Source organism: Mus pahari, chromosome 4, assembly GCF_900095145.1.
Source record: "Mus pahari chromosome 4, PAHARI_EIJ_v1.1, whole genome shotgun sequence".
NCBI lineage: Eukaryota > Metazoa > Chordata > Mammalia > Rodentia > Muridae > Mus > Mus pahari.
In genome coordinates, this window is record NC_034593.1 from 142,027,566 (window position 1) to 142,055,532 (window position 27,967).

Here is a 27,967-nt window from a genome sequence, read left to right on the forward strand (position 1 = left end):
TCTCTCTCTCTCTCTCTCTCTCTCTCTCTCTCTCTCTCTCTCCCTCTCTACTTTATTGTGTTATATATGCTTGTAATTAAAGTGTCTTTTGGGAACTTGACTTGTGGGAAGATAAGACAGGTCACGTAGATAGAAGTTACCTATAGAGAGTGGGTGAGAAGGAAAATCAGATAAAACCAAGGAGGACAGAACTGGGGGAAGAAAACAAACATTTTTACCTACATAACTCACCCATATGGTGCCATGGAAAGTGACTTAGAAATATATCCTTATTTGTTTTCCATAGCAGTTTGTTTCATAGACTAAGAAAGAGTAAATAAAATAAAATGCCCTGATCTATCCCCAGTGCTAATGGCATAAGTGAACTTTCTTTTTACAGCTAAACAAGTGTGAGTGTGTGTGTGTGTGTGTGTGTGTGTGTGTGTGTATGCTCTATCTTCATATATATGATAATTTCATGCATATATTACTATAAACACATGTATATGTATATATATATGAACCTTTTTTATTTTCAAGAAGTTAAAGAGTGTTTTCTAGGAGTCTAGATAGTTCTGAAAGAAAGAGGGTCATGCATGAGGGTTGTAGTTTTGTGACAAGCAGTGTATGAAGAAATTATTCAAGTTTGTGAGATCAGGGACTTTCTGAAGCTGAAGAAGGACCAGTTCAAAATGAGCACAAACACATGTTCAGTGGCAATAGAAGTTGATATCTGTTGTAACACTAATGTCCAACCAGTACCTATTCAAGGATCATTTACAGAAGACATCAGCAGTACCACAGTTTCCACCTGCTCCTTGATAGATATCTTATTTTATACCTTCCTGTATAGCTCATGACAAAGGGGAAGGAGGTTTCAGGCTAGCCCCGCTCTTCTCTGGAATCCTTGCATCAGTGGCTGCAGCATGTTGTAGCATGTGATCTCCTCTTTGATCCCCTTCCTGTCCTCTATGCTCAGAGAGCAATGTTGTCATCCCCAGTATTTCTCCCTGCCTTTGACACCACACAGCATAGGTCTTGGGGTGAACAAGGTCTCTTCTTTCCCAGGAATTAAAGGAAAATACAGCAAAAGAGAACTATCAAAGTAAAGCATAAACTTTGGTTTGCTGGATTGCCCTAAGTTGGTGTAAATGATGGCCTGTGCTTCCAGTAAGTTTTCTCCTAACATAAAAAGAGAATCACACATGCAATCTCTAATGTGAAGAAGACATGCAACTCTGGAGGAGACAGAATGGCACAGCCCAGATTCACTTAAACTTCTATTTTCGCATACATAGCAACAAAACTTGCAGCTACATCGCAAGCATGAATGTGAGGTTTTAATTATAAGATGCTTCCCACTGGGTCCTTGAACAAAATTTTGGGAAACATGGTGATACTTGATTTTTTCTTAATATTTACCAAAACAAATCATTTATAGAGTAGGTATCTAATTCATATTTCCATTCATCCAACATGACTTAGTCCCTGACAGAAAGCTGAATGGCACATACTGCAGGATCCCACAGAATTTCATCTCCCAAGTTCTGAGTTGATAGTATTTGTCTCTCAGAGCCCCTCACTGATGTTCTCCACATCAGTGGTCACATTATCTGCATACAGTGTTGAATGGCACTGTAAGGAGAGAGTATGGCGATGCTATCCGATCACTCCTCTTATCCCTCTATCCGTAGCTTTCCTTGAATATCATGCAGTCAAGTACATGTACTAAGTCAGAGCAACCATTTAACTCAAAATGAGATCAAATTGACACCTGCTCATCACTGGATGGTTTTTACACAGAAGTCTTCCCATTCAGATTCTCACTGTGGTAAATGGAGTGAGATGGGGCCCAAAACACACCTTGAAGGCTGTTTTGGGATCTCAGAGCTGAAGCAGAGATTCTTCAGTGATTGAGGCAGATGGTAGCAACCATTCATACTTGACCATTCAGCAATGGGTTCTCTTTAGTATGGGAAAAGCCTTAACGTGACTCTTGGGAGGCAGGTCAACTTGATAAAGAGATCTATACTCTTACTAGAACCTTTGAAAATGTCCAGCAGACACTGGAAACAGAAACAAAGTATACGCAAATGTGACTAGGGACACAGTCTTTTAAGACAGGAGTGTTACAGAAGTAACAGAAAAAGCCAGAGAACTTGTAAGCGTGAGGGGGTTCCAAAGTGCTTTGTCAGCTCAGAGTTGCATTCCACAGACAGAGAAGAGAGAAAGCTCCTACATATAGGGCCATCGCTAACTGTCAGTCAGAAAGAGATTGGATGCACTGGTTATTGTCCAGTTACTATCACAAACTATATGCAGCAACTTAATGATGAAGGGAAACAGTTGATTTAGGTTTAGGTTTCATAGGTGCAAAGGTAGTGAGACTAAATTGGTTCAGTGTTTAGGCGGCAGCAGGTAATGAGGTAAAGAGTGTCAGAATAAAATGCTCACAGCTACACCCAGAGTGCAGACGAGAGAAGGGGGGTTACTGAATCTGTTAGGAAGGTACACCAGTGATCAGGGTGACTCCCACTAGGTCCTGCTGCTTCTTATTTAAGGGAGTAAGGGATTCACGTAGCTTATGCCTCCAGGTCATGGCCTGTCATTGAGGGAAGTCAGGGTGAGGACTCTAGCTAGACAGAAAAATAGAAACCATGGAATAATATTTCTAGCTAGCTTGCTCAAAGGTTCACGCTCAGCTGGCTTTCTTATTCCTCATAGGACCACCTTCCTCCAGATGGTGCTGCCCACAGTGGGCTGAGTCCCCTCACGTCAACGAACAACTAAAACAATCTCCACCAATCTCCCCAGAGTCTCATCTGATCTGGACAACTATGATTTCCTTCTCATACAACTCTAGACATGTCAAGCTGACAGTTAAGGGCAACTATGAAGACATCCTGAAAAAAAAAAACCTGAAATTAGACATATGCACAGCAGTCTTGATAATTAGACACAGTAACCAAATGAGAAACAGAACGTTAAGCTATGAAACTGTATAGCAGTGATGAATCTGGAGAGTTAGACTGGGCTATTAGAAGTATGCATCCTGACATAGCCTCAGCCGAGGTAACGAGATCTTTACTGCCTTGCTCTTGGGTGAGACATACAGTCTTTCTCCATTTCTCTGTGTATATCTTAACTTCAGAGGCCAGAAGCAGTCACTGTAGCATGAGTGGAATGGCACTGGGGTGGGAGCCAGGCTTTTAATAGAGCATATTACTAGATAGGACATAAAGCAGACAGGAGAAGATTCTGTTCCTCACTCAAATGGTAATGAGCATAGAACACAGGCACCCTGCAGCAAAAGGGGTATAGAGAGCTTCAAACTCAACTACTCCTCATTATCCATGAATGTGATTAGCATGGAGCTCAGCCAAGGCTTTCAGCGATGCCTCTCATTGTCTGCATATGAGAGGGCTTGAGGAGGAAGCAGAATTCCCACTCTGGGTGTGCTTCCAGGGATTGTAGGGGTGAAAATCCAAATATCTGTCCTCCCAAAAGATATTTACCCACCAACCCACTTTCACCTTGTTCATAGGGATGTTTTAGCATCAGAAGCTAGCACAGTACCACTGATAGCTTGCGATTTGTTTGAATCTGTAGGCTGAACAACTCGAAGGCCACTTTGTGTTCAAGTGTCTAATTAAGTTAGTGATGAGGTGATCGAAGTTTGGCAACTGTGCAGAACAGAAACACGTGTTATTTTAGAACTAAAAAAGAAATTCAGAACCAGATCTCGCCCTGTTTGCTGTGTGTAGACTTGAACCCACAGCATAGTGTTGTCACGTTAAGTTGGTTTGAGCTGAGCTTGTTGAGCTCCACTTTGTGCAGTTGCTGAGAACTCCCCCACCCATCTGAAAGGAAATGTGTTAAACAGGTTTTTATTGAATATGGATCTACTTGGAAATGCAGAAGTCATGATCGGTGCCTGTTGATACAGGGAGTCAGTCCACTTGATTCTGTGCTGTTTTTTATTAATTGCACTTGGAGAATTCTTTATACAGGGTACATTTAGTTATTACAAACAAAACAATAAATCACAGAATATTAAGATGAGACCTCTGAGTGATTCAAATTTAAGCTTATTGTTCACTGTTCAATCTACAGACCTAAATCTTGTATTTATCTTATGGTACCATCTAAGAGAAATATTAATAATGGAACTGTACTAGGTGCAGTGTCTTTGATCAGAACCCTGGCAGGAACAGAGGCTCCTGTTGAAGAATTTACTACAAAACTGACCTAAGAAAGGTTCTGAAATAATTGCATAGGATTTTATTGTTTGAATTTACATGGGAAAGACAATTTTGGTCATATCTGACTCCCTATTTCCTTAGTCACTCTTTCTGTGTCAGCAGTTATTATCTCTCAACCTCCCAACAAAAGAACTGTATTTGTGCAATTGCCATTCCAGGACCTTTATGGAAATGAGTGTGGCAGTCTGAAAACATGCCCCACCCAGTCCCCAGCTTATTAACCACGCTTCTCCAACTTACCTGGAGAACAGAGTGCTCGACTGCCCTGTAACTGAAGGGTGAGAGTCACTAAACAATTGAGGAGATGTTTATGTATTTCCTTTCATATCAAACCCAGATGGGTGCATACCTTTCCATGGACAGTGTTGTTAAAGCATCAACATCCGTATGAATAACAATGGTCTGAGGCATAGAGTTGAGTATAAAAAAACAGTAAGTAAAAAAATTTAAAACATCTTACTTTGGGCTATGAATATATTTAAAAATATTTTCTTTACTTCACTACAAAATAAAAGCTTGTTAGTACATGAAAATTATATTTGGTGTTCTCTGTCTCTCTGTCTCTGTCTCTGTCTCTGTCTCTGTCTCTCTCTCTCTCTCTCTCTGTGTGTGTGTGTGTGTGTGTGTGTGTGTGTGTGTGTGTGTGTGTATACACATAAAATTGAAATGATTTACACAGGGATATCTATTGCCCCATTCACACCATTCTGTGTGGAAGAAGATTCCCATGCAAGCTGTACCCACTTGCTCTAAGTGAGATTGACTCAAACTCTGTCTTTAAGTATTACCTTTATCAACTGCCAGGGATTGGGGGAAAAGTAAATGTTGAATTTAAAACTTCCGCACTTACTGATTCCTTCACTAAAGGAGAACAAAGCTGCTTCCTCTTAGACATTAAAATCCCTGAGAGTTACCAAGGTATCCGCCTTCTCTTCATTCTTGATGAGTCAGGAAATTGAAACTGTCCAGTTCTTGGCTCCCTAAGAAGTCTCTGCAAAGAGCTAAATTTCTGCTCATTCTTTCTCTCACCAAAAGGCATCAGTGAATCCACTCCACTCTGTTTAATTGACTCATCTTCTGCTTATGGCTCTCAAGAACAGTTATTTGAATAGTCTGGATCCTTCTCTAAATCTCCACAGAGCTCCAAACTTGAGACTTCCCTTAGCCCAGCAGTGCTCCTGCCTTCGGCATCCGTCTCCCCCTGCCCTCCTGATCCTTCTACCCAGCTCATCAGGGAGAATTTGTGGGTTCTACATCATCATGTGATTGGCTGGGATATTTCGGTCTGTGATATTGTATTTAGCTTTAGCTTTCTAGTTATGCATTTTTTTTATGGTTTTAGAGCTTTATTGAAGAAAGGCAGGGAGAAAGAGAGAAGGTAAAAAGAGAGAGAGGGGGGCATGGTCACGTGGAGGGCGGAGGGAAAGAGAGAAGGAGGGCTAGAGAGTAAGAAAGGTGAGGGCTTAAAGAACTAGTTATGCATTCTTATTGCTTAAAGTCCCAACCATCATACCATTGTGCCCATGGACCACACCCCATTTCTAGCACAAACATTCTGTGCGCCTTCACTGCACCTAGGTCATTATTGGCTAGTTCTATCTTTTTTGTAGGATCAGGGCTTCACATGGACAAGTCCTCCAACTTTATTAGATGGGAATCTTCTCCCACAGAACTTAGGGAATTCACAATTTATTCTTACTAGAGTGTGAATAACCCACCGTGCCAAAGAAATATCTCTGTCACCCTGTCTTTCCTGGAGGGATGTCAAATCTACCTGCCATGATTGCTTAGGTACTACTGGGGTTATTGCCTGGGTTGCACATGTGAAAAGCAGTTGTTTTGTCTGTTTCCCAAGCAGACACTGATCATTATTTTTCCTTTGCTATTTCCTCTCCATATTGGTAGTTCATGAGATTCAGGTAGACTTAAGACTCAACAGTGGTTCACAAATTGTTAGGATGTTCATGACTAAGGATTGACTTAGGAATGCACCACAGCCAAGCCAGTGAGAGTTGCAGATTTTTACAGGGCATGTGCTGTTTGTGTGTAAACTGAAGACCTGGTTCTGTTATAAAAGCAGCTGCATGGTGGAACTTGGGAGTGCAGCCAACGGCAGTAAAGAGATGAGGTAAGAAAGCTGAGAGCTGACAGCAAGCTCCACGTAGTGATTTGGAATTCCAGGTCTTGCTGAACTTCCATGGCATTTACTTTACATTTCTGAGTCGTGGTAAATGGAAACAATTTCTTGTTTTGCTTAAACCATGGTGAGTGCATTTCTGCCAGTTACAGCTTGAAAAGTGCATCTAATTACAACATCTTGACACATTCGACTCTTCACAGATTGCAGATTAAATATATATGAGTTATATATTTACATTCTTTTTTTCTCAAACGTATGTAACGATTATTCTGTAATAAGAACATGCATTAAGTTATTGGTTGAATTTTGACCTGTCTAGAACTACACATCCTCTGACTGGATGGACCCTCAGAGCCCAACAGGTTTCCTGAGGATGTCAATCTGAAAGGCACGTGCATCTGAGTCTCCATTTGTGTCCAATAATCATGTATTGACTGTGCTGCCTTTGAAAGTCTCTTTTGCCTTTAATTGTTAAGACCCGGATGGGGGTGGACCACTGCTAGACCATGATGATTGAAATGGCAACAGGTATCTAAAGGGTGATTCCAGCCAGTGAAAACACTGTCATGGTAGGCTAGCTACCCTGGAGAATCATGCATGGGCTGCAGTATACTAAAAGGGTCCTATTGAGTCTGCCTATTGACCTCAGTCATAAATGCTTTATCACCATAGATTAATGTAGAAATTAATGAGGTTAAGTGTGATATTTCCATACATGAGCACGGTGTACACCAATTAAATCTGACCACCATTACCATGGTCCATCTCCAGAAATCTTGCTTTCTCTTTCTGGTTGTTAGTTTTAGCTTCTATGTGTTGAGACACAGAGGAAAGACAGACTTCTTTTACTGTCTTTTGGCTTATTTCCCTCAGATGAGGCCTTTCGGGTCCATCTATTGTTATGGAAGAACAATGCTATGTTGTATGCATGTATGCATAGGATGCTTTCTTTATTCATTTACTGATAGATAGCTAGACTGATTTCATAGCTCAGCTCTTTTAAATAATTATGCAATGGACATATGGACACTGATATATCCTAAGTATCTCATTAATTATTAACTAATAATAGTATTAATTTCTACTGCATATCTATTTAGAAGAAGGGGACCTGAATCATGTGGTACATGTATTTTTAGTTTTCTGAAGCCCCACCGTAATGTTATCTATAATGACTATCCAAATGAGGTCCAATTATGAGAAACCCACAATCAACTTTATATGAGATGGTGAAGGCCTTTAATATGAGATTTCTTGTAAGGCCAGGAATGAAACAACAATGTTCCCCACCACCTCTGCTGTTCAGTTCTATACAGAAAGCTTTAGCCGGCAGAGTTAAGAATGGAAAAACAAATAAAAGAAATATAAATAGCAAGTGAGGACTCCAATTATCCGTGTTTACAAATGAAATAATTCTATGAACAAGAAAACTTAATCTTATCCCCAAGGAAAGATAACTAGATCTGATGAATTCAGTAAACTGGCAGTATACAGTTTAACACATGGAACATTAGTAGTGTTCCTGGACTCCATCAGTAATACAGTCAAGGAAAGAAATCAGAGCTAAATAGATGAATACCAAAGAATGAACTTGACCAAGGAAGTGAGAGGCTTCTGTAAACTTGTGAAACACATTGAAAAGACACCAATGTAGCTTGGGTTGGAAAAATTAGTACTAAAGTACTAAAATTAGTACAAATCAATTCAAAGACTCAATGCTATGCCCATCAAAATACCATCAATGTTCTTAAGTGAACTGTAAAAATAATCTAAAATTCATACAGAGCTATAAAGACATCAAAATTGCCAAAGAAGTCTCGAGCCAAAAGAGTAAAACCAGAGGCATTACAATACTTAATTTCAAGAACTATTACAGAGTCATCACAGCTGAAAAGGCATGGGATTGGCATTAAAACAGACATGGAGACCAGTAGGATAGAACAAAGGCCACAGAAATAAGCCAATGTTACTGCAACCAACTGACTTCCACCCAAGACTACAACACACTGGGAGAACGGGAGATGCACACACAGGAGAATTGCCACCTCAGCATAACTTAACATGAAGCAAATCCCTCAGCGTAGGATTTGGACTTCGAAGCTGTTAGTGGAACACAGGGAGGAAGCAGCTCATTATGTCAGTAGATTTCTAGGAAGTTTTTACATTAGCTTGAAATCACTATTTCAGGTTTTATGATGCTGTTGATCTACAACGACTGGACCAACATTTGACTAAAGGCCACATTTAACTCTGGCCTGCTTCCTTCTTACAGCCCAGCCTGATCAGACCACACTTTGATGGTTTGATTAAGACCTGCTCAGAGATTTGAACATTTGGTGCGTCACTGGTGGTGATATTTGGGGAGCCTCAAGAGGTGTGGATTTGCTGGAGGAATATGTCAGCCTCATACCACTTCCAGCTCATTCTCTCTGCTTTCTGGTTGTGTTTGAAGATATCAGCTCCCAGCTTTGTGCTTGTCACGCCTGACTCTGGCTGCCATGATTCCCTACCATGATGTTCTGACCCTAGCTCAGGTAAAACCTTCCTTCTATAAGCTGCCTTGGCTATGGCATTTCATCACCACAACAGAAATGTAATACAATTACTGATTAAAACAATTTTGTCACTGTTTATCTTATCCACTATTTTAAAAGGCGTAGAGATGGAGGTTTTGTAAAAATGTCCCAGTTGACTTGTTTTAGCCCGTCTTCTTAGACATGATCTAAGAGACAAAACCTCCCATTTCCATGTTATCTATTAGCTGCCTGGCAGCGGCCATTCTCTGTGAGTGAGCACCATCTCGTTCAAAGCTACTTTCTTGATGGAGGCAGCAGGTCTGTGTAACGACTTCTATTTTCACTAAAACGTTCTTTTATCTTGATTCAGAGACGATGTCTGTAAATAATTTGGTTTTTCTTTCGAGCCTTTGTCCCTCTCTGTGCCCATCTAACCCATTATTCCTTTCTCTCCTCACAGTTTTAATTATACCTGATATCATCTCCAATGTAATTGAAGAAAATTGTCTTGCAATTATGAGAATAAAGGAAATATCAAGCTGGTGCCCACTCCCTTTCACCTGTGTCTGAGTTCCCCATTGCTCATTGTTTGCAGATAATCGGTGTGATGCGAGCTGTGCCTACTATTTATTTACTGTCTGTAAGGACTATTCGTTCTGTGTCTTCACAGTGCCCCATGGAACACAGGAAAATAGCTACAGAAGGTCTGTGTCTAAGCACAGAATATTGCCCGAACTCTAGCTGTAACCAGTTTATTTAGTTCCAGAAGACAGTGTGTATTATCTAATCCTTAATTATGCTCCCAAGCTTTGCAAAATTAAAGCTTTAAATTAAACATTTTACTGACGAAGCTCCTCTGAAATCCAGACATTGGTTTCCAAATGATAAAATGTGAAAAGCACGCATTTCATGTGGTACTAGGCCAAGAAGTCAACTCGTATTTATTTGAATGTCTCAGAAAACAGAAACTAAGAGATCTGATGTAGGAAGGCATGGAAAGCAGGAAATCAGTCAAGTGACTTATCCTGAAAGAGAGGATTGTCCTTATTTGTAAGGAGTCCATCCCAGCAGGAGATTGACAGGTGCTTAGGCATCTAAAGCATCGCAGGCAGACAGTTGCTGGTTGCTCCAGAACACCTCTGGTAGGTGAGGAATGGACACAGTCTGCTGATCTAAGACAACTCGGACTCAGAAACGACAGTGTACCATCAGGACTTGGGTTCAAGTAATCTGCTCTCATTCTGCATCGTCCCATAGTCAGTTCCCAAATTAACTGCAAGGACATTGCATGTATGGTTGAGTCCTATCCTATAGAATCAATTTCTTCTGTACTAGAGCAGTCCACCAGCCACATTGGATCCAGCAACCCCTGTCTTGCATATCCAGCTCAATATGCAGCAATGCAGCTGCAACCTCCTCTAGTAGTTGCCTAGGACTTCAAGACTTCCTGTAAACATTCTGCTGGCTAGGTCCGCTATTCTTCTTAACAACACACTTGAGTTGTGTTGGAAAGTGGCAACAGCACAATGACACAATAAGGACTCCAGAGCTGCAGCTGGTTTGCCTACATTCCAAAGCCAGCACTGTCACCTAGCAACTGTAAACTGGATGTGGCAATGGCTATGTCTTCAGAAGCAAGCCAGATGGCCTAACTGTACTGCCTGAGTTGTAATCACAGCATAAAGCATTTAAGGCATTTAGATGGAGTTGAATGGGCACTTTCTAAGGGCAAGCTTTGACTATGAGGTTCTAAACATTCATTAGGAACCTCTAGTTGAGTCCTGTGGGTGATTTCTTGTCTTCATAGTTGCAGAGGATAGTGTCTCAGTCTTCATTCTACTCAGGTTCCCTCTTGTTATCAGCATAGCAGGCATCTCCTCTCACTTCTCACTGCTCTAGGCACTGTTTCCCCAAGCTCTTCTCTGCACACCTTTCCAGGTCTTCTCGGATGGGGCTGAGTTCTATCTTCAGCAACCTGATGGACTTTACCTGGAAAACACTCCCACTGGCAGCATCTCAGGCCAGTCTTGGCTCCTGTCCCTCATGGAAGGGTACCAGAAACTCCATATTTGCCCATGTTAATCTGTTCCCATAATGCTTCAGCATGTCCTTTGTTAAAATTATCAGCCTTCAAAGACTGTAACCCCCATAGAGACAAAACTTGTTTTGCATCACAAATGTCTTCAGTGGCAACAGAGGCTCTGGCACATGGTATGTATATTCTGACTAATTACAGAATAAACAAACATGTTGTTCCACAATTCTGAGTTTCTCAGGAGGTATGCCAATGTTGTTTTGTTTATTTGTTTTGTGACAGATCATTGAACTTTGAATTCACCAATTTGGCCAGCCTGGATTACCAGAGAGCATCATGGACGTACTTTTCTCTCTCTCCAACCATGGGACTACAAGTGTGTCTATCTGTACTCATCTTTTTCACAAGGGACCTAGGAATTGAACTCAGGTCCTCAGGCATTTAGGGCAAGCACTTTACCCATTGAGCAAGTATCTCTCTAGCCCTCATTGCGTTTATTTTGCAGCTAATTTTCTTCTGTGAACTGATTTTGAATTGTCCCATCAAACTTCCCTATTTTGGGTTTAACAGACCTTAGACCAGGGTGGACATGGAAGTATTCTCCACAGAGATTATTTGATGGACACCTTTTCACTTTCTAAGGTGTTTCTTGCACCTGAGTTATATTGTCTACTGGTCCTCACTTGGATGGTTTAGATTGTAAACCATTTGTTGTATCAGTTTTTATTAGAACTTGCAGATATCTTCTCTCATCAGTGTAACAAAGTCAATCTCTTTAGCCATTTAGTGCAACACACTGAACATCGCATACTTAATGAATGGAATACTCTGTGGACACATCATCTTTTCCTTCTCAAATGTTATATTTATTAGGTAGTAACAGTTACGAGGTCACATGTCTTTTCCATCAGTCTTTGTTGTGGCACAGACACTATGCATTTTTGCTGGTCAGTGTAAATATTGGATAATCATCAGAAGCTGGCACTCACTATCAACATATATCAGAGTCTGTGAGAATGGACAGAGGGCAAATGCATTTTTCAAGGAATTGCACGCTCTCCCTTCCTGACTCTGTTCACAGTCTTGACATTGAACACTACCATCATTAGACAACTACTTTGACCTCAGTGTGTGCTGAGGGTGGATTCAGGGATAGCTTTTGAAGAAAAATTTGTTCCTCCAATCAGCTACATTTATTCTTCTTTCGCTGGAATTTATTTTGATATCCATAATAAGATTGTCTCTTAATAAGAATGACTCTTCCTCCTTCTTAATGTAAAGGTAAAATACTTTTTGTTCTTGATTGGGATAATTCCAAGTCCTGCAACTTTGTGTATCTTGATTAAGAGAGTTTGCTCTTCTCGATTCTATACTTGCATTAGACAATTTATCTTCTACTCATTTTAGAAGGGGGAACTCCATCTCTTTAAAGGCTATTTGATGAATTTAAGCATATATATAATCTTGTGAAACTATTAGAATTCTAGTCTCAAGACAGATAGCACCACTTCAAGCCCAGAAAGATTCCTTGACCCCCTTGCAACTCATCCAGTTCTCAGACTTCAGGCCCAGCAAGCCATTAATCTTGTCCATTATAGGCTAAGCCACAGCCTCACAAGCTCAGCTGAGGCTGTGTGCTCAGCACAGTGCCTGAGTTCTTGCTTAGCATGGGTCTAGTGTTTATTCTAAAAGATTGTAGCAAACATATGCACATGTATGTACATACACACACACACATATATATGAATATATATGAATTTAAGCATATATATAATCTTGTAAAACTATTAGAATTCTAGTCTCAAGACAGATAGCACCATTTCATATATATATATATATATATATATATATATATATATATATATATGTGTGTGTGTATGCATGTATGTATGTATGTATATCTGTATGTATATTTCTATGTATGTATGCATTATGTATCCTATTCCAGGTAATTTATTTCATATGTCTGAAGCAGAATTTAGTCAGAGAATTGTGGCCATACTTATGTCCATAATTTAGATAATTCTGGTCAATTAGGAAGAGTAAAGAATGACTGAGAAATGAACATTTTTTTCCCTGTGAGCAGAAGGTGTCATATACTTGTGCTGTTGAAACAACAGGCATATTTTATAAAGAAACAAAAATGCTTCTTGGAGATTCACTCCTGAGTCAGTAAAAAAATTAAAAAATTTCCATTAAAGACATTCAATAATTCATTTTGCTTAGGAAACTGAGCATCACCATAAAAACATTCTGAAATGATGAATTTAGACGTAAGAACATAACAAGTGCACGGAGCCCTGCCACTGTTTCCGCAGGTTCCACGAATCTGATTTGGGTTCCCACACTCTTTTCACAGGAATATTTAAATAATTTGACTGTGACAAGCCAAACTGTTTTGAGACCTCATTGAAAGTCAAATGAAAACATTAATTGCATGCAAAAATATTCCAGTCAGGCATGGAAATGCTTCAGGTTAGGGAATAAATATGTTGCCTATGAGAAGAAAAATCAATTGACTTAGAAAAAGCTAGTGCTGGCTCAAGTCTACATGGTCAGCATTGACTGAAAATCGCTAGGGTTTCAGGGCCTTGTTTTGGCTTATAAATTAACAGACAGCCTTGAGCAATGTCCGTACTACACAATAAGTTTGTCTGACTAATTTTTTGCCTGAGGAAATTAGAAATCAGATCACTGGAACTAATTATTATTTTGTTTTTCACTTTTACCTGCATCCTTTATTCAACCTTATTTTATTTTGAGGAAAGATAGCTAGTGACTAATAGGCATATAATTATCCTCAACACAAAAATATTCAGAATAGTGATTTATGCAATAGAAATAGTAATTCAGAAACTAACTAACCAGCTATCTATCTAACTAACTAACTAAGCAACTTTCAAATCATGAAATACCATATTTATATTGAGCAAGAAATACATTCCTGTGCCTGCTCTGAATTCTCCAAAGTAAGGCCTATGTGGAGAGGTAAACTGTTGCATACAGTCATGGTTGTTCTGGTTAAATGGGATGAAATATCAATTTATACCACATTTTAGAGTGCATGACTATACAACCTGGATAACACACTTAGCGTGTCACAAACTTTATTGTCTTAGTAATTTTGTTAATCTCCCTATAAGCCTTTCAGCCATTTTCTGTTTAGAAGACCCCTCAAAATTAGGAATATTTAACTAGATTGGATATGAGCAGCACTGAAATGGATATTATTCTTATAGCCTTTGGGTTTTTTTATAATTAATTTTTTCCTGCACTTGACAAATATTTAATGAATGTCTACTAAAGCACTGGGGATAAAATCGTACAACCTTCACAGTACCTACCCTGATAGAGAACCTCTTGTCCAGTATGGCACGCACTGGAGCCCAGAATGATTTTAGCTGACTGAGGGATGTTAACGCGAGATCAGCATCTGCATGACAGATGTGGTAGCCTGTGGGAAGCATGCCTGGAGGAGGCACTAGAGTGGACAAGAATAAGTCAGGAACAAGTGGCTTAGGGTGAGACCTAGGCCTATATGTTTTCAGAGAGATGTACCAAAGCAGAAGAGACGAAAAGTTGAAGGTACAGGAAGCTCTTAACTTTTCCCTCTGTTTCTGCAGAGCTGAAGACGTTTGGCAATTAACAGCTCATTACCCTCATATTTAGGATACAAAAGAAACTTTATCAAGGTTAATAAGAGTTCAGTGGGAAATGTCTGCCCTCAAGGCCACCCACATTCCAACAGGAGGCTCAGTGTATCATTCTTATTCTTTATATGAAGTGAGAAAAGAGAAATTGAAGAAAATGGAAGCATCAGAAGATGTCTGTGATCATTAGATTCCTTCAAAAGCCACAGTGAGTCTGGAGACCTCCAGAGGCCAAACCTTCCTGAGACCACAGACAGCAGAAGTCTATTAAAATGGGCTCCAATCTTAAAGAAGGGGGTCACCCAAGACCCCTGACCCTTTGCTCTGAATGGACTAATGAAAGCTGTCTGCTCCTCTAAGAATTGAGACATAGGATTTCTGTCCCCACTGGAGAAGGAATCATGCAATTCATGACCATAATGTAAAATACATTTAATAAGATACAGGCAGATTTAGCTTTCACTAACCAGAGGCCAAAATGTTCTAGTACCTGAGGATAATGGCATCTACATCTCCCTTTGGCTGTAAGTGCCTAGACTTCTGCCTCCACCAACGCCTTAAAAAATATCATGATTTACGACTTTGTATTGTTACTATAAAAATGTCATGAATCTGTTACCACTTCAGAACATGAAATTGGAGAGCTCAAAAATCTGTGTTCCTAGGTTATGGCCATTCATATCTGGGTTCCACAGTAAACTATCTCTTATTCCTTTGAGATGAGACCTTTCTGTGCTTTTGGAATTGACACTTAAAAGCAAAGTTCTTTTGTGGGAACTTTCTCCAGTGTACTTGCGATTTGACTCGACTGCTTAACACAACAAATTGACTTGACTGTCTCCATTTTGCTCATGAGGAACTCGAATCAGAGAGAAGTGGAGTGATGTAACAATGGGGAACCATGCAGGGAGGAAGAACAAAGTTAGGTGTCTCTCAGGACCAGGAAGCTGTGACTAGGTAGAATTATTCCTTCCTGTCACTGTTAAACAAGCACAGAATAATCATCTTGACACTGCTGGGTGAGCTGGTTGGCCTCTGGGAAGGAAATCTGCATAAGAACACAGATACCCCACTTAGTCCCCATGAAAACACAGTTTAGACTTTCTGACTGCCAGGATGTGCTTCTGGTGGCTCTTCTGCATCATGAGGGTTGTCACTCAGCTGCTGAGTAAGGATAAGATAAGCATCCCCATTACTGTGTGAATGAATCTTGTGGAGAGTCACCTAGGAAGAATCTGGTCACATTTAACTCAGATTCTGCCCCAGCCAGGAGTCTACGCAATGGGATTGCTGATGGATGTTTGATGTACAAGGGGATTGCAGATATCTGTGAAGGCAGGATGTGTCCTCAACCTTTCCCCACACTTTGCAGAAAATATCTATAGGCAAACAAGGCATTCCTCAGAGTCTTATGTGAGACTTCATTCATCTACAGCATGCTAAGCAAAAACAAGGGAATGTGATCAAAATGGCAGACCATCAGAAGCACAGGTGACACTGGAGAATATTAAGTTGTACTGGAGAGATGGCTCAGTGGGTTCGTGTGTCTGCCACCAAGCCAAATGACCTAAGTTTGATTCCCAGGACACACATGGTAGAAAGAGAGAACAGACTGAGTCCTGCAAATTCTACTCTGTTAACTGCACACGCACTGTAGCAGGCTCACCCCTCTTGTACAAAATTTAAGTGTAGTAATTTTAAAAACCTTATTAAATAGTAAAATATTCTTCCAGAAAGATGATGATTGCTGATGTATTCTCTCATTTAAGTCCAAGAAGTCAGGTATAATTGTTCTCTGAGAGTTCTTGCTAAGGGAAGTTCCATTGAAACAGGTTAGAAGAGATTACAGGAGGGGAGATCATTCACGTGTGTATTGACTGGGCTCAACACCTGGGCTCTCAGCTTCCCTGTGCTCTGGACTTTCAAGGGCATGATCCCCACAGCTAGCAGACCACCATACATGATCAACTACAGCTAAAGGCAAAGACAGTTTATATGCCTGGCAAGTGGCTTTCTCCCCAGGCTGATTGAGCATTTATAAATAGAAAGTATTTAAAATGGTATCAATGCACTGTATGTTTTATGTGTCAAATTCATGCTGTAGTAGCTGCTAGAAATATAACCAGTAGGAGAGAATTATCAAGTTATCAAGCTTAATCCCTGCTTTTAACGATTATTTCTGACTCTGGGTCCTTTCACACATTGTACTGAAACTTTAGAATTGTAAGAATCCAACATGAATGCATTTCAGCAAGCTGGGGTTGGAAACGGAGGAGTGGGAAAGGCAGAGATGCCAGCGGCAGCATTAATATCATTAGTGAAAGGTTAGCTGCTCAGGAAATCGACAAGACACTGAGGGGGTATCCGCCGAGTCTCCTAAGAAACCAGAGCAGAGAGAAATGAGGCCAGACAGAGAGAAGCTTTTGTTGACATTTTCAAAAGCCTCCTTTATACAGGCAGGGTCTCTGGAGAAGGGAACACAGCCAAGTAGGGAACCAGCAGCACTAGCAAGTTAGAGGTCAGTGAGCTCGGCAGCAGCCTCGGAGAAGCACTGGCAGAGAGAGACCCTTCCTACCCCTCCACGCTCAGCTCCTGGGTGAGGGAACGAAGGAGAGTTCCAAGCCAGCAAAACAGCGTGCTGCCCTGGCTTGGATGTGATCGGCTCAGGGGTAGCTCTGTTGTGTTAAGGAAAATGACAGAAAAACAAATCCCTTAGAAAACCAACACTGATCATGGGTTTTTACAGAACTCCTGCTCGGAACTTTCCGTGCTCAGTTAAAGGCACAGGAATCACACGTGGCTTAGAACCTGCCTCCAGGTGTGGGGTGGCTGAGCTGAAGGTTCTGATGAGACTCAACACAGGAGATCGCCTGCCTGCGGCAGGTCTGTTCTACAACACCACTGGGATAACAGATGGGTGCTGCTGATTCCAGTACGGACCTCAGATATGAAGGAGTTTAGTGTCGAAGGGAGGTTACTTAATGAGGTATTGCATTAAGACAACTAATTTTAGGACCAGTGGATGCAGTGAAAAATTAAATGAGTCATTCTAACAGGTAAGAGAGGAGAGATTTCAAGTGACTCTCAGAGGACATTTTAGTTATTTCTGTGAATTCACAGAGAACTAACTACTCAGGCCTCATAGCCTTATGGCACCGGAGAAGGAAAACAGAATCAGGCTGTGCAGCTGTTTCCAGCTGGGGAAGCTTAAACCAGATGAAGTATGCTGAGGGTACTTAGGGCATAATCAGCCTCTGGAAACTGGCACTGAGGACTGTGGAGGGGCTTGAGTATCCACACAGAGAAAGTCAGATGAGGTGGATGGAGAATTTCTGTTTAGATAATGGGTAGGAACTGAAGAGTGGAGACCAGACAGCAACACTTAGGCAGGTTCACACGGAGGATAGAGTAACTTGTCATTCATAATCGTGGAGGTGCCCTTCTGCTACGGGTGACACAGCCAAGGGCTCTGTGTGCTGAAGTCAGAGCTTGTGTTCAAATATTCTTTCTTAAAGGTAAGAGGGGGTGTGCATGCATTTTGACTGGTGTGGGCTGCCAAAGTGTGCAGGGGAGTGCTGTAGCTGAACAGTGTAGCTCGGGTTCTTGCACATAACCAGTCATGTATTTGGACCATGTTCTGGCCCAGGAGCATGTGTCCCCACTTTCCCAAAGCCATTTTTATGTTTTGAACCTAACTAATAATTGAACTTCAAGGTGAATGGATGAAGTATGTTACTTATATGCAATGGAATTTTGTTCAGCCATAAAAACAAATGATATTATGATAGTTGCAGGGAATATAGAACAGCTTTTAAGCACTCATTGTCATAGAATCCCAGAACTATATATGTTTACCTGTGAATTGATATATAATATAAATGTAGTCATATACATATACCTTTTAAAAAAAGATTTATTTATTACTATACATAAGTACACTGTAGCTGACTTCAGACGCACCAGAAGAGGGTGTCAGATCTCATTACAGATGGCTTTGAGCCACCATGTGGTTGCTGGAATTTGAACTCAGGACCTTCGGAAGAGCAGCCAGTGCTTTCAACCCCTGAGCCATCTCTCCAGTCTCATATACATATACCTTTATGCGTATGAATGCACTACATACTGAACATTCCTAAGCCAGGAATCTGAAATCCCAAATACCCCAAATACCTAAGCTTTGAACTGAGTTTTACATGATATTTTGAACACTTTTGTGCTTGGATTTCCAGGCTAAAGCTCCTCAACTGGTAAACTGTCTTTCAGTGTTCCAAATTCAGGACTATCAGAAGCCTGAAACACCTCCATTCTAGGCATTGGGAATGAGATATATTTAATCATTGTCAAGTTCCTTATTCTCATGGGGTGTGTGACTTTGAATACATCCATGAATTATTCACTGCAAATGTCTGACATGGAAACCTTTCCTCGTTTGGCTGTCTGTGAAGAATATATAATCCGTGGAAATTTCTGCTATCCCCAGGGACTATACCTCAGAGTCCACAGGTTACTGACTTTCCTTAGAAACTGATGAGTCTTGGGACTTATTCTCTGTGTCATATACCAGGGCCCTACACATCTCTGACTTCTGCACTAGTTCTTGATGGGATCAACAAATAACCATATTTTGTTTATTGCAATAATGTCCAAAGCCCCGTTCTGCAACATTTGTGTGATCATAGAAATGAGACTTGTTCAAAGCTGCAGAGCTTCAAGCACAACCTGAGGCTTTTAGAATCAGTCATGTGTGGCTAAGATCAGTAATTCTGCCTTAGATATGGGAGCCATATGATAGTCATAATCAGAAATGCTCTACATCGTGCTAGTCCTAGGGTCTATTGTCCTCACACGTACCCATGGCACAGCATAAGCCCCTGATAATTTCAAACATTCAACAAGCATTTGATATACATTTCAGAAATGGAAAGGATTAGAAAAAAATGCCACTCACCCATCTCAAAAATATTAACCCAGAATTGCTCCTGTCTAACAGAAATACAGAGACAAAGAGTGGAGCAAGAAACTGAAGGAAAATCCATCCAGAGACTACTCCACCTTGGGGATCCATCCCATCTGCAGACACCAAACCCAGACACTATTGCTGATGCCAAGAAGTACTTGCTGACAGAAGCCTGATATCATTGTCTCCTGAGAGATTCTGCCAGAGCCTGACCAATATAGATGTGGATGCTTGCAGCCAACCCTTAGACTGTGCACGGGAACCCCAATGGAGGAGTTAAGGGAAGGACTGAAGGAGCTGAAGGGGTTTGCAACTCCATAGGAGAATAGCAATTTCAACCAACCAGCCCCTCCTACCCGAGCTCTCAGGGACTAAACCACTAATCAAAGAGTACACATGGAGGGATCCATGGCTCCAGCTGTATATGAAGCAGGGGATGGCCTTATCTGGCACCAACAGGAGGGGAGGCCTTTGGTCCCATGTAGGCTCGATGCTCCAGCCTAGGGGAATGCTAGGCTGGTGAGGCAGGAGTGGGTAGGTGGGGGGACCACCCTCATAAAGGCAAAGGGAAGGGGGTATGGGATAGGGGGTTTGTGGAGGGGAAACTAGGAAGGGGATAACATTGAAATGTAAATAAATAAAATTAACCAATAAAAAATTTTAAAAAAGAGAAAATCTTAAAGTCATAACTCTCTTGTGATGATGGATTTAAACTAGACAGACATGAAACCAGAGCTGATGATTTCACAAGTGCCCCCAGGTTTCTGGATCTCCAGAGACACTGCAGCTTAATCATGTGTTTGGCCTGCATGTGGGCATTAGAGATCTCAAGAAAGTATTGACCACTGATCACTAAGATCCTTTTGCATCACCACCATGTGTAGTAATAAACAGTCATACAGTCTCCATTCCTGATGGAAAATTAGAAAAATAATAAATTACTTTGTTTGACTGTTGTGTTTTTAATTGCCGTTTGGTATTTTGTACTCAATTGAAAGGCAAGAAAACATGTCAAGTTAAAAACAACTATTAAAATTTTCTCCATTTTTCTTTGTTATTGCCTAAAATCTATGCTGATTTATTTAAATGTCACCTTCAAAAATTAAAATCCATTTAGCCCTTATCAGGTTTGTCTTTTGAAATTATCTGTCACTCACCACCAAATAGTTTTCTGTTTTTAAATTATCTGTAATTATTTCCTTTTATATTTAGTGGAACAAGATGGCTCTCAAAATTCCAGCAGAGTTCTTCTCAGAATTATACTACAGACTACTTAATTTTGCATTATAAAAAGAAATACTTGTGTGAACATGACAGGAAGGGTTTGCTTTGTTTTATTGTGCTTTGTATTGAATCTCAATATGCAGCCAAAGCTAGCCTCAAACTATACCATCCAGATCTCTAATTTATAATCCTACAGTATCTATCAGGACCTGAGATTCACCACCATAACAGGCCTAACAGAGTGTTTTTATAATCTTCTTCCTATATAAGGAAATAAATAAGGTATTTAGAAAAAGATACATATTCATGTATTACTTGATAGTATATAACATGTGTGTGTGTGTGTGTGTGTGTGTGTGTGTGTATTCATATGTCCACTGTGAAGCACTTGCTACTGTTCATCAGTTATGGTGCTGCAGAATGTCACAGTGTACTCATCAGGAGATAAGAACATCCACTTGCAATGCTGTCGCAGTTTTCCAACAGTTTAGAAATAAGCTTGTCTAAGAGAATAGATACGTGGTTAGTTTTAAGCACAAAGTTTTAAAGCCTTTAGCTGTAACTGTGACCTTAAGTACCAACTTCATCAAGTAAATACATACACTGGGTCTAAGTAATTCCTTAAGAAATGAGAGCATTTCTGAATAAAACTGTGAAGAGTTTAAACATATTTAAGCTCTATGGGCCACCCATAGTGGCCTGGATCTTCCCCTATCGATTAGCTAAGACAATTCCCAGAGATATACCCACAGGCCAAAGAATGCAGACAATCCCTCAGTAAGATTCTTCCCAGGTGATTGCAAGTGGTATCAGTTGATAATTAAAGCTAATTGTGACAAGTATCACCATCGTCAAACCTTCCCCCTCTGTCTCTGTAAGGACTTTAAAATCTTCCATTAAAGTGCAGTGTGAAGATTGGGGCAAGAAGCTGACTCTAGATTCGTCTCTTTGCCCAGTTTGTTCTCTGCATGATGGAGATGATTAATACTGTAGACTCTGCACAAACATGGCCTCCTCTTAGCAGAACCCTCCCATTCGCTGCAGGTGACCCTTCTCCGTAGTATACATGGAACACTGAAATTCATGTTCAGGGTATTATAACAAAAAGCCACAGAGAAGTCTTTCTTGCAAAGAGAAAAATAAGTTCCTTTGCTTTTTCTTTTGCTGAACTAACAAACCTCCATCCCCAATATGGAAGTGTTCCCTGTCTGTAGGTTGACCAGCTATCTCCAGTAGCCTCCTCACTGTACAATTACGAAAGGCATTCAGAAATTCCACGAGACTCTACCCAGAAGTAGCCATGATTATATAAACTACCCTCACCCACTTCTATATTTTTACTACAATGGCATATTTACAAATCCACTGAGAACTTCTCTAAAACTACATTGCTTGAGAAACTTCCACATATGGATGCAAGGTTCTGATCTCAGGAGATGAGAAGAGAGAGCAGGCTCTCTATCCCTGAAGCCCTGTCACACCTTGAGCAGTCGAGTAAAACCCTCTGTTATAAAACCATAAGCAACCACCAACCATATCAGTCTGATGGCAACTGTTATCTAAACTCTCCCTGCTTGCTCCAGGGGGACTTTCTGAGTCCTGAGGAAATGCAAAGTGTGTGCTCTTAGAAAAGACTCAGGCCTGTTCTTCCAGCTTTGCATCCTTAGTAAGCTTTCCACTGCAATGTGATCTTTTATTTGCTTGGATTCTCTTAAAAGCTGCTTCTGAGCAATTTTGGTCCTCAGTTATGTGTTGGAGGATATTTAATCACACTGTGAACCCCTAAGATTGTGTTATTTCCTGGAAAAAATAAACAAACCTGTTTCTTGTTGTGGTGTCGCTCAACCCTTAGCACATACCTTTAGTCCCTCTGGCTGGAATATAGTCCTTAGTACACTCCTTTAATACCAAGCAATGATGGTAAAGTTAGTTTGCAAAAGTAAGCACCCATGTTTGAAAGTGGTATCTAATTGAGTGGCAGACAAAGTGATGAATCAGAGAACAAGATTTGACAGATTCGGATATTCCTAACTTTTATGAGAAGAGACAGCGATACAGGGAGAGGTGGTAGTTTTTACTAGGACTGCTGTACAGAGTACAGGTTGCAGACAGACAATGAGCTAGACACAGGTGAAGACAGAATGAATCAGAAAATGAGAAGATGCTATAAGATTAGAACATATTGCCAGAGTTAGCAGCCAAGCAGAGCAATTCAGGAGAAGCTAAGAGAAGCCAGATTGAATCAGTCAGCTTGAAGAGAAGTTTTGAGCCATAACAGCTGAATTGACCAGCCAGGAAGAGACCAGAAAGAACAAGAAGGGGTGAGAATATTCAGTGGTAAGTTCCAGAGGCTGGAAACATTCTATACCTAGACTAGTTTGCATGGAGTTTAGACGCTTCCAGGACTAGGCCTAGGTAAGCTGACAGGGGCACCAAGCCTTAGAGGCAACAATTACTTCTATTGAATAAAAGTTACTGTTATAGTCATATCCTACCCAAAGTGGAGACTTAGCTGCTTCCATATATTATGACATATTGTTTATATAAATAAATTGTAGTAAGTCCCCCCCACCCATGGTGTACTAAGCATGTGACTTTGAGCCATGTACAATGTCATATCTAGAGAAATGTGAGTGAAAATTTTAAGGTTGTTACTAGGTTGAAGATAAGCAGAAAAGAGTTTGCAAATCTAGGTAGGTGTGTATGCTTGCTTCATAAAATTTGAACAGTTTTGGAAAATTTAAGCACGTTGGTTTGATTATACTCAGATAAAATAAGCTTGTTTCTCTTATACATTAAATGTTTTATTTTCATATGTAATCAATATTTATATTCCCAGTCCTGCTGAGTAACTGATGGTAACAATTTACACTTATCAACAAGATGATAGAATGTGTACCTGGGAGGAAGACACGGCTAGAGAAAACTGGCAGCTATCTCTCCTGCTCCATCTCCATAGAAGGCGCCAAGAGTAGAAAGAGTTCATCTCCATGCACAAAGCCCCAGTTCTTTCTGAGATAGCTTGACACTGAAATCTTTTCCCTAAAGTTTGTTAGTATTAATTAATAAGTATGTTTATTGGCCTAAATGTCGTGAAAAGGCAAAGAAAACTAAGGGACTGTAAGTAACTTCCCATATGATTTACCTCCAGTGTTAGAGTCTACCAGCTCTACTTAGATGTTTTTTTTCTCACCTGTTTGTCAAGTCTTTGTCTTTCCTGGCACTTTACTTCACTATTACTAATTAACATTTTGCCTAGATTCTGCAGTCACTCTCTCATCCATCTCTTGACTAGGTCCTTGTTGAGAATCTATCAGGCATAGGTTGGTCTTTCCATACGATGACCTCAGGCTGGTGATTGCAGAACACACACACCCTGTCCCCAGGGTACCTTCTTGCTTCCAAGAGATCATCTAACCACCCTTTCTTGTCCAGAGTGCTCTAATTAATTTCTTCTGGCTCCACTTTTCTGTACTTCTTTCCAAGTATTCAGTCTCAGACTTCACAAACGTGTGTGTGTGTGTGTGTGTGTGTGTGTGTTTGTGTATGTGTGTGCACGCACGCATGTGTGTGTGCATGCTTGTGCCTGCGCATGCGTGCTCACATGTGTGTGTGCATGCCAGTGTGTATGTATGTGTTTAACTTTTTGATCTCTATTGGATCACTCTCTTCCTACCCTTTGGATGTCCCTTCAAGTTTACTCATCTGAGGGAATGAGTGACTTCATTTTTGGTTCATCCTTGGTGCTGTCTCTAAACTCCTCTGGACCGATTTAACATTTTTTTTCTAGAATTTTATAGAAAATTTCACTACTTATTTTTTCATAGAACTTGTTAAGTATATTTAACTTGCTTAAAATACATTTGGATAGACATTTCTCTTCTCCGTTATGATGTGAAATCTCCTGGGAAGTTGGAGAGCAGGGTATGTATAAGTTTCATTTTGCACATGAAAATGTACCATATGCAATTGTCTGTAAGCATAGTGCACACCCATGCTGTAGTTGATTAAGTGAGCAAATAAAGTAATTCCTTAATAATTAAACCTTTTATATGACATCTGGGACTTAGCTGACTCTTATTCACAGTCAAGAAGTGAGAGTTATTGGTGAGGACTGGAGCAGTGACTGCATGTCTGTACAGCAGACGGGAATTCCATAAAAGTGGCCCTGGGTCACTACACCTACATTTTGTCTTCAGATGAAACTGCTCTACTGTGCACACTGGACTTGGTATAAGACTTTAACGTTTTCACTGTTTAAGACAAACACTGAAATCCCATGGGGTCCTAGCTCTGTGGAGAACTTTGATTCTATATTTGTTTCAGGCTCTATTCAACACGAAAACCTTTTGCATGAAAACTAGGTGAGCATCCTGCTGTGGTTTGGCTGAATATACATAAATATCAAGATGGCAGCACAAAAGAGCATGTCAGCTAAGATGACATGAGACAGAAGGACGTCTTGCATAGTAACTGAGGTTGCCTGCTGACCTAACCCTTAGTCTGAGAACCCCAGTCACATGCTTGCCCTAACAGCAGGCACTTGCTGCCAATGTGTTCAGGGGACTTTTGTCACAGTGTGTGCACATGCACAAATCTAGGTGGGATTGGTTAGACCATATATGTGGCCTGATGATGCAACCAAGAGATGCAGATGAAACAAGACATAAGAGTCACTGACAGCATAATGTGCTGTATTCTTTTACAATAAATACTTTTATAAACCAATTGAGAAAGAATAAAGTAATGGTAGAAGGTGTAATGTATTAGGTAAGTAAATCTGTAGCATATTTGTTAACTATCATTAAGTCCCGAGTACTATAGATAACTACAGGTTCTTGGTTTCTGTCGGATTGGCAGCCTAGAGTGTTTATTACATCAGCAAAGCTTGAAATCATCTTCTGCAAGCAACAGTCTGTCCTTGATGAAAACATTATCAAGAGCTGTATTCTATACACAATACTTTTTCTGGAAATTTCCTTAGATTTCCACGGTCCCTGAGAGGCAATTACATAGCTTTGTATCTCTTTGAGACCATGGCAGTGGCCTGTTTCCCTTCCATAGTGTGCATAGAGAAAACTCTGTCCTGAGATAAGTCTAAGATGTGTCCTTACTGTGTCCTCGTGAGCTGCAGAGTTATAAGTTCGTCATTTAGGAAAGCCTCGTACCTGTTCAGGTCACGGTGTATGATTGGCTGGGTCAAGCTGTGCAGATACTCCATGCCCTTGGCAACGTCTACCGCAATGATTAATTTAGACTGCAAGTCAAGAATTCTAGAATAGAAAAGAGACTGAATGGGAAAAACGTGGTTGAAGCCAACACTCAGAATGTCCCTCAAAAGAAAACATCCCGTGATTTTTTATTCTGTGTGATTCTATCTAAATTTTTATTCACATTGAAGATGGAGTTAAATGTTCAGTCTGGAACACATCTTTCCATATTTGGGAATTGCTTAACTAAATGTCAATTCAGATATATGATGTGTTGTTTAAAAATATACTACTTTATTTTTAAATTTATTTGTGTCATACAAAAATCCATGAAAATAACAGAAATGGAATGTTCTGGAGCCACTGAGTGAAACCACTCCATAGTTACTATCCACAGAGATCCAAAACATGAATTCAGGTCCAACATGGGCAAGAACATTCTTTTTAAAATCTTTCTCTCATCAGTACTGTGACCCTTGATGATTACTGTGTTCTGAGCTTTTGTGCAATACCATGTGGATGTGTCAAGGTCAGTCTATTTATAAGCCTCAGCTGACTTCGCATTCCTCAAATTTGTTACCCTTGACTTAATGTTTAAAAATATTACTTAAGTATATCATTTCTGGAAATATAATAATTAGTCATAAATCATCAGCCATGTTTAAAATGCCATACTTGTTAGCAATTAGACATGTCAGCAGGCAATAGGGTCCTTGATGGGAAGTCCCTAGGAATGGGATAAAGGTAATTCACATGCTGAGTCCAAGGTGAGTGTGGATCAGCGCCCATACCTCTTCTGTTCATGAAGCAGGGAGAACAGAGAGCCTCCTGAAATGTATTGTGTGACAATGGCAAACTGGCTGGGGTCATCCAGGCAGGCACCCACAAACTGAACCACGCAGGGGTGATTGAGCTGGCAGAGGATAGACACTTCTCGGCAAAACATATCCACGTCTGACTTGGAGCAGTAGGTATTGGCTCGGTATCTAGAACAGGAGTGAGGACAAGTTCTTGTCAATGAGAGTTTTCAGGGGCCCAGTCCCTGCTCTTTCCAGCTGACCATGCGATTCATCCGCTTGCTTACCGTTTGATTGCCACTATTTTATTTCTGCATCGCCCTTTATAGACTTTCCCAAAAGAACCTAAAATTATTTAAGAGAAGTTGATAAATGTTTACAGTTGACTTTGAGTCTGAGGTTGTTAAAATGTAACAGGGCTCTGGTTTCTTTGCTTACCTGAGCCAATAATCTCATGGAATTCAATTTCAGAGAGCTGCAGATGGAAACGGGAGGGTAATTCAGCCCTTAGGAGGAGAACATCTGCCTTTTCTGCGAACAATAATTGCCTTTTTATTTTGGGTACAGGATGTGCACACATGGGTATAAATACACAATGGACATGCTCTACCAATGGTGCCTCATTCCAACTGTAACTGATCACTTGGAGGTCCTAAGACCTTAGCACATGTGGTCTGGGCCTGCATTATGAGAATGGTGGCTTTCTGACTTAGCAGGATAATCTCTCTGATCAGGGATGACCTTACTTGTCATCTGACCTTCAGTTAACATGGCGAGAGACACAGCTACCCTCCAATATGGTTTGCCTCATTGTCTCAGAAATGGAGTTGACCCCTTCAGCCTCCATCAGTAAGGAAGTCAAATATCTATTGGTAAACTGGGCCTTTAGGGGATTCTCATTAAGCATCAAGTGATAAGCCGAGGAAGAAGTCTAAGGACATATTCCACACTGAAAAGTACTTTTAAAACTGCAGATTCCAAGTGGTTAAATATTAATTTTTCATGGACTTGTGTTTAATACTTTCCTGAACTAGTGATGTTAATTTCAACAATCAGTGGCATGCATTCAAAAATGTAACCAAGGGTCACTTATTTGAGAGATTTAAAAAAAAAGTAATTTATTAATTTGAATATTTTATAAAGCAAATGATTTTCTAATTCTAAAAATATTAATATTTATAGTTTATATTTTTTCAA

At 40.4% G+C, this 27,967-nt stretch overlaps 1 protein-coding gene across 5 annotated transcripts in view; it reads right to left on the reverse strand.

Annotated features, from left to right (window-relative positions):
• Window positions 1-27,967, reverse strand: part of LOC110320040 (serine/threonine-protein kinase TNNI3K) — a 250,965-nt gene that overhangs the window by 122,033 nt on the left and 100,965 nt on the right. For all 5 annotated transcript variants that reach the window (XM_021195894.1, XM_029537368.1, XM_029537369.1 and 2 more), the window contains 4 exons: window positions 27,209-27,301; window positions 27,058-27,115; window positions 26,765-26,959; window positions 25,932-26,036 (listed from right to left, as the gene is read on the reverse strand). In XM_021195894.1, coding sequence (XP_021051553.1) covers window positions 25,932-26,036; window positions 26,765-26,959; window positions 27,058-27,115; window positions 27,209-27,301 — 451 coding nt within the window. The remainder of the gene's footprint in view (window positions 1-25,931; window positions 26,037-26,764; window positions 26,960-27,057; window positions 27,116-27,208; window positions 27,302-27,967) is intronic.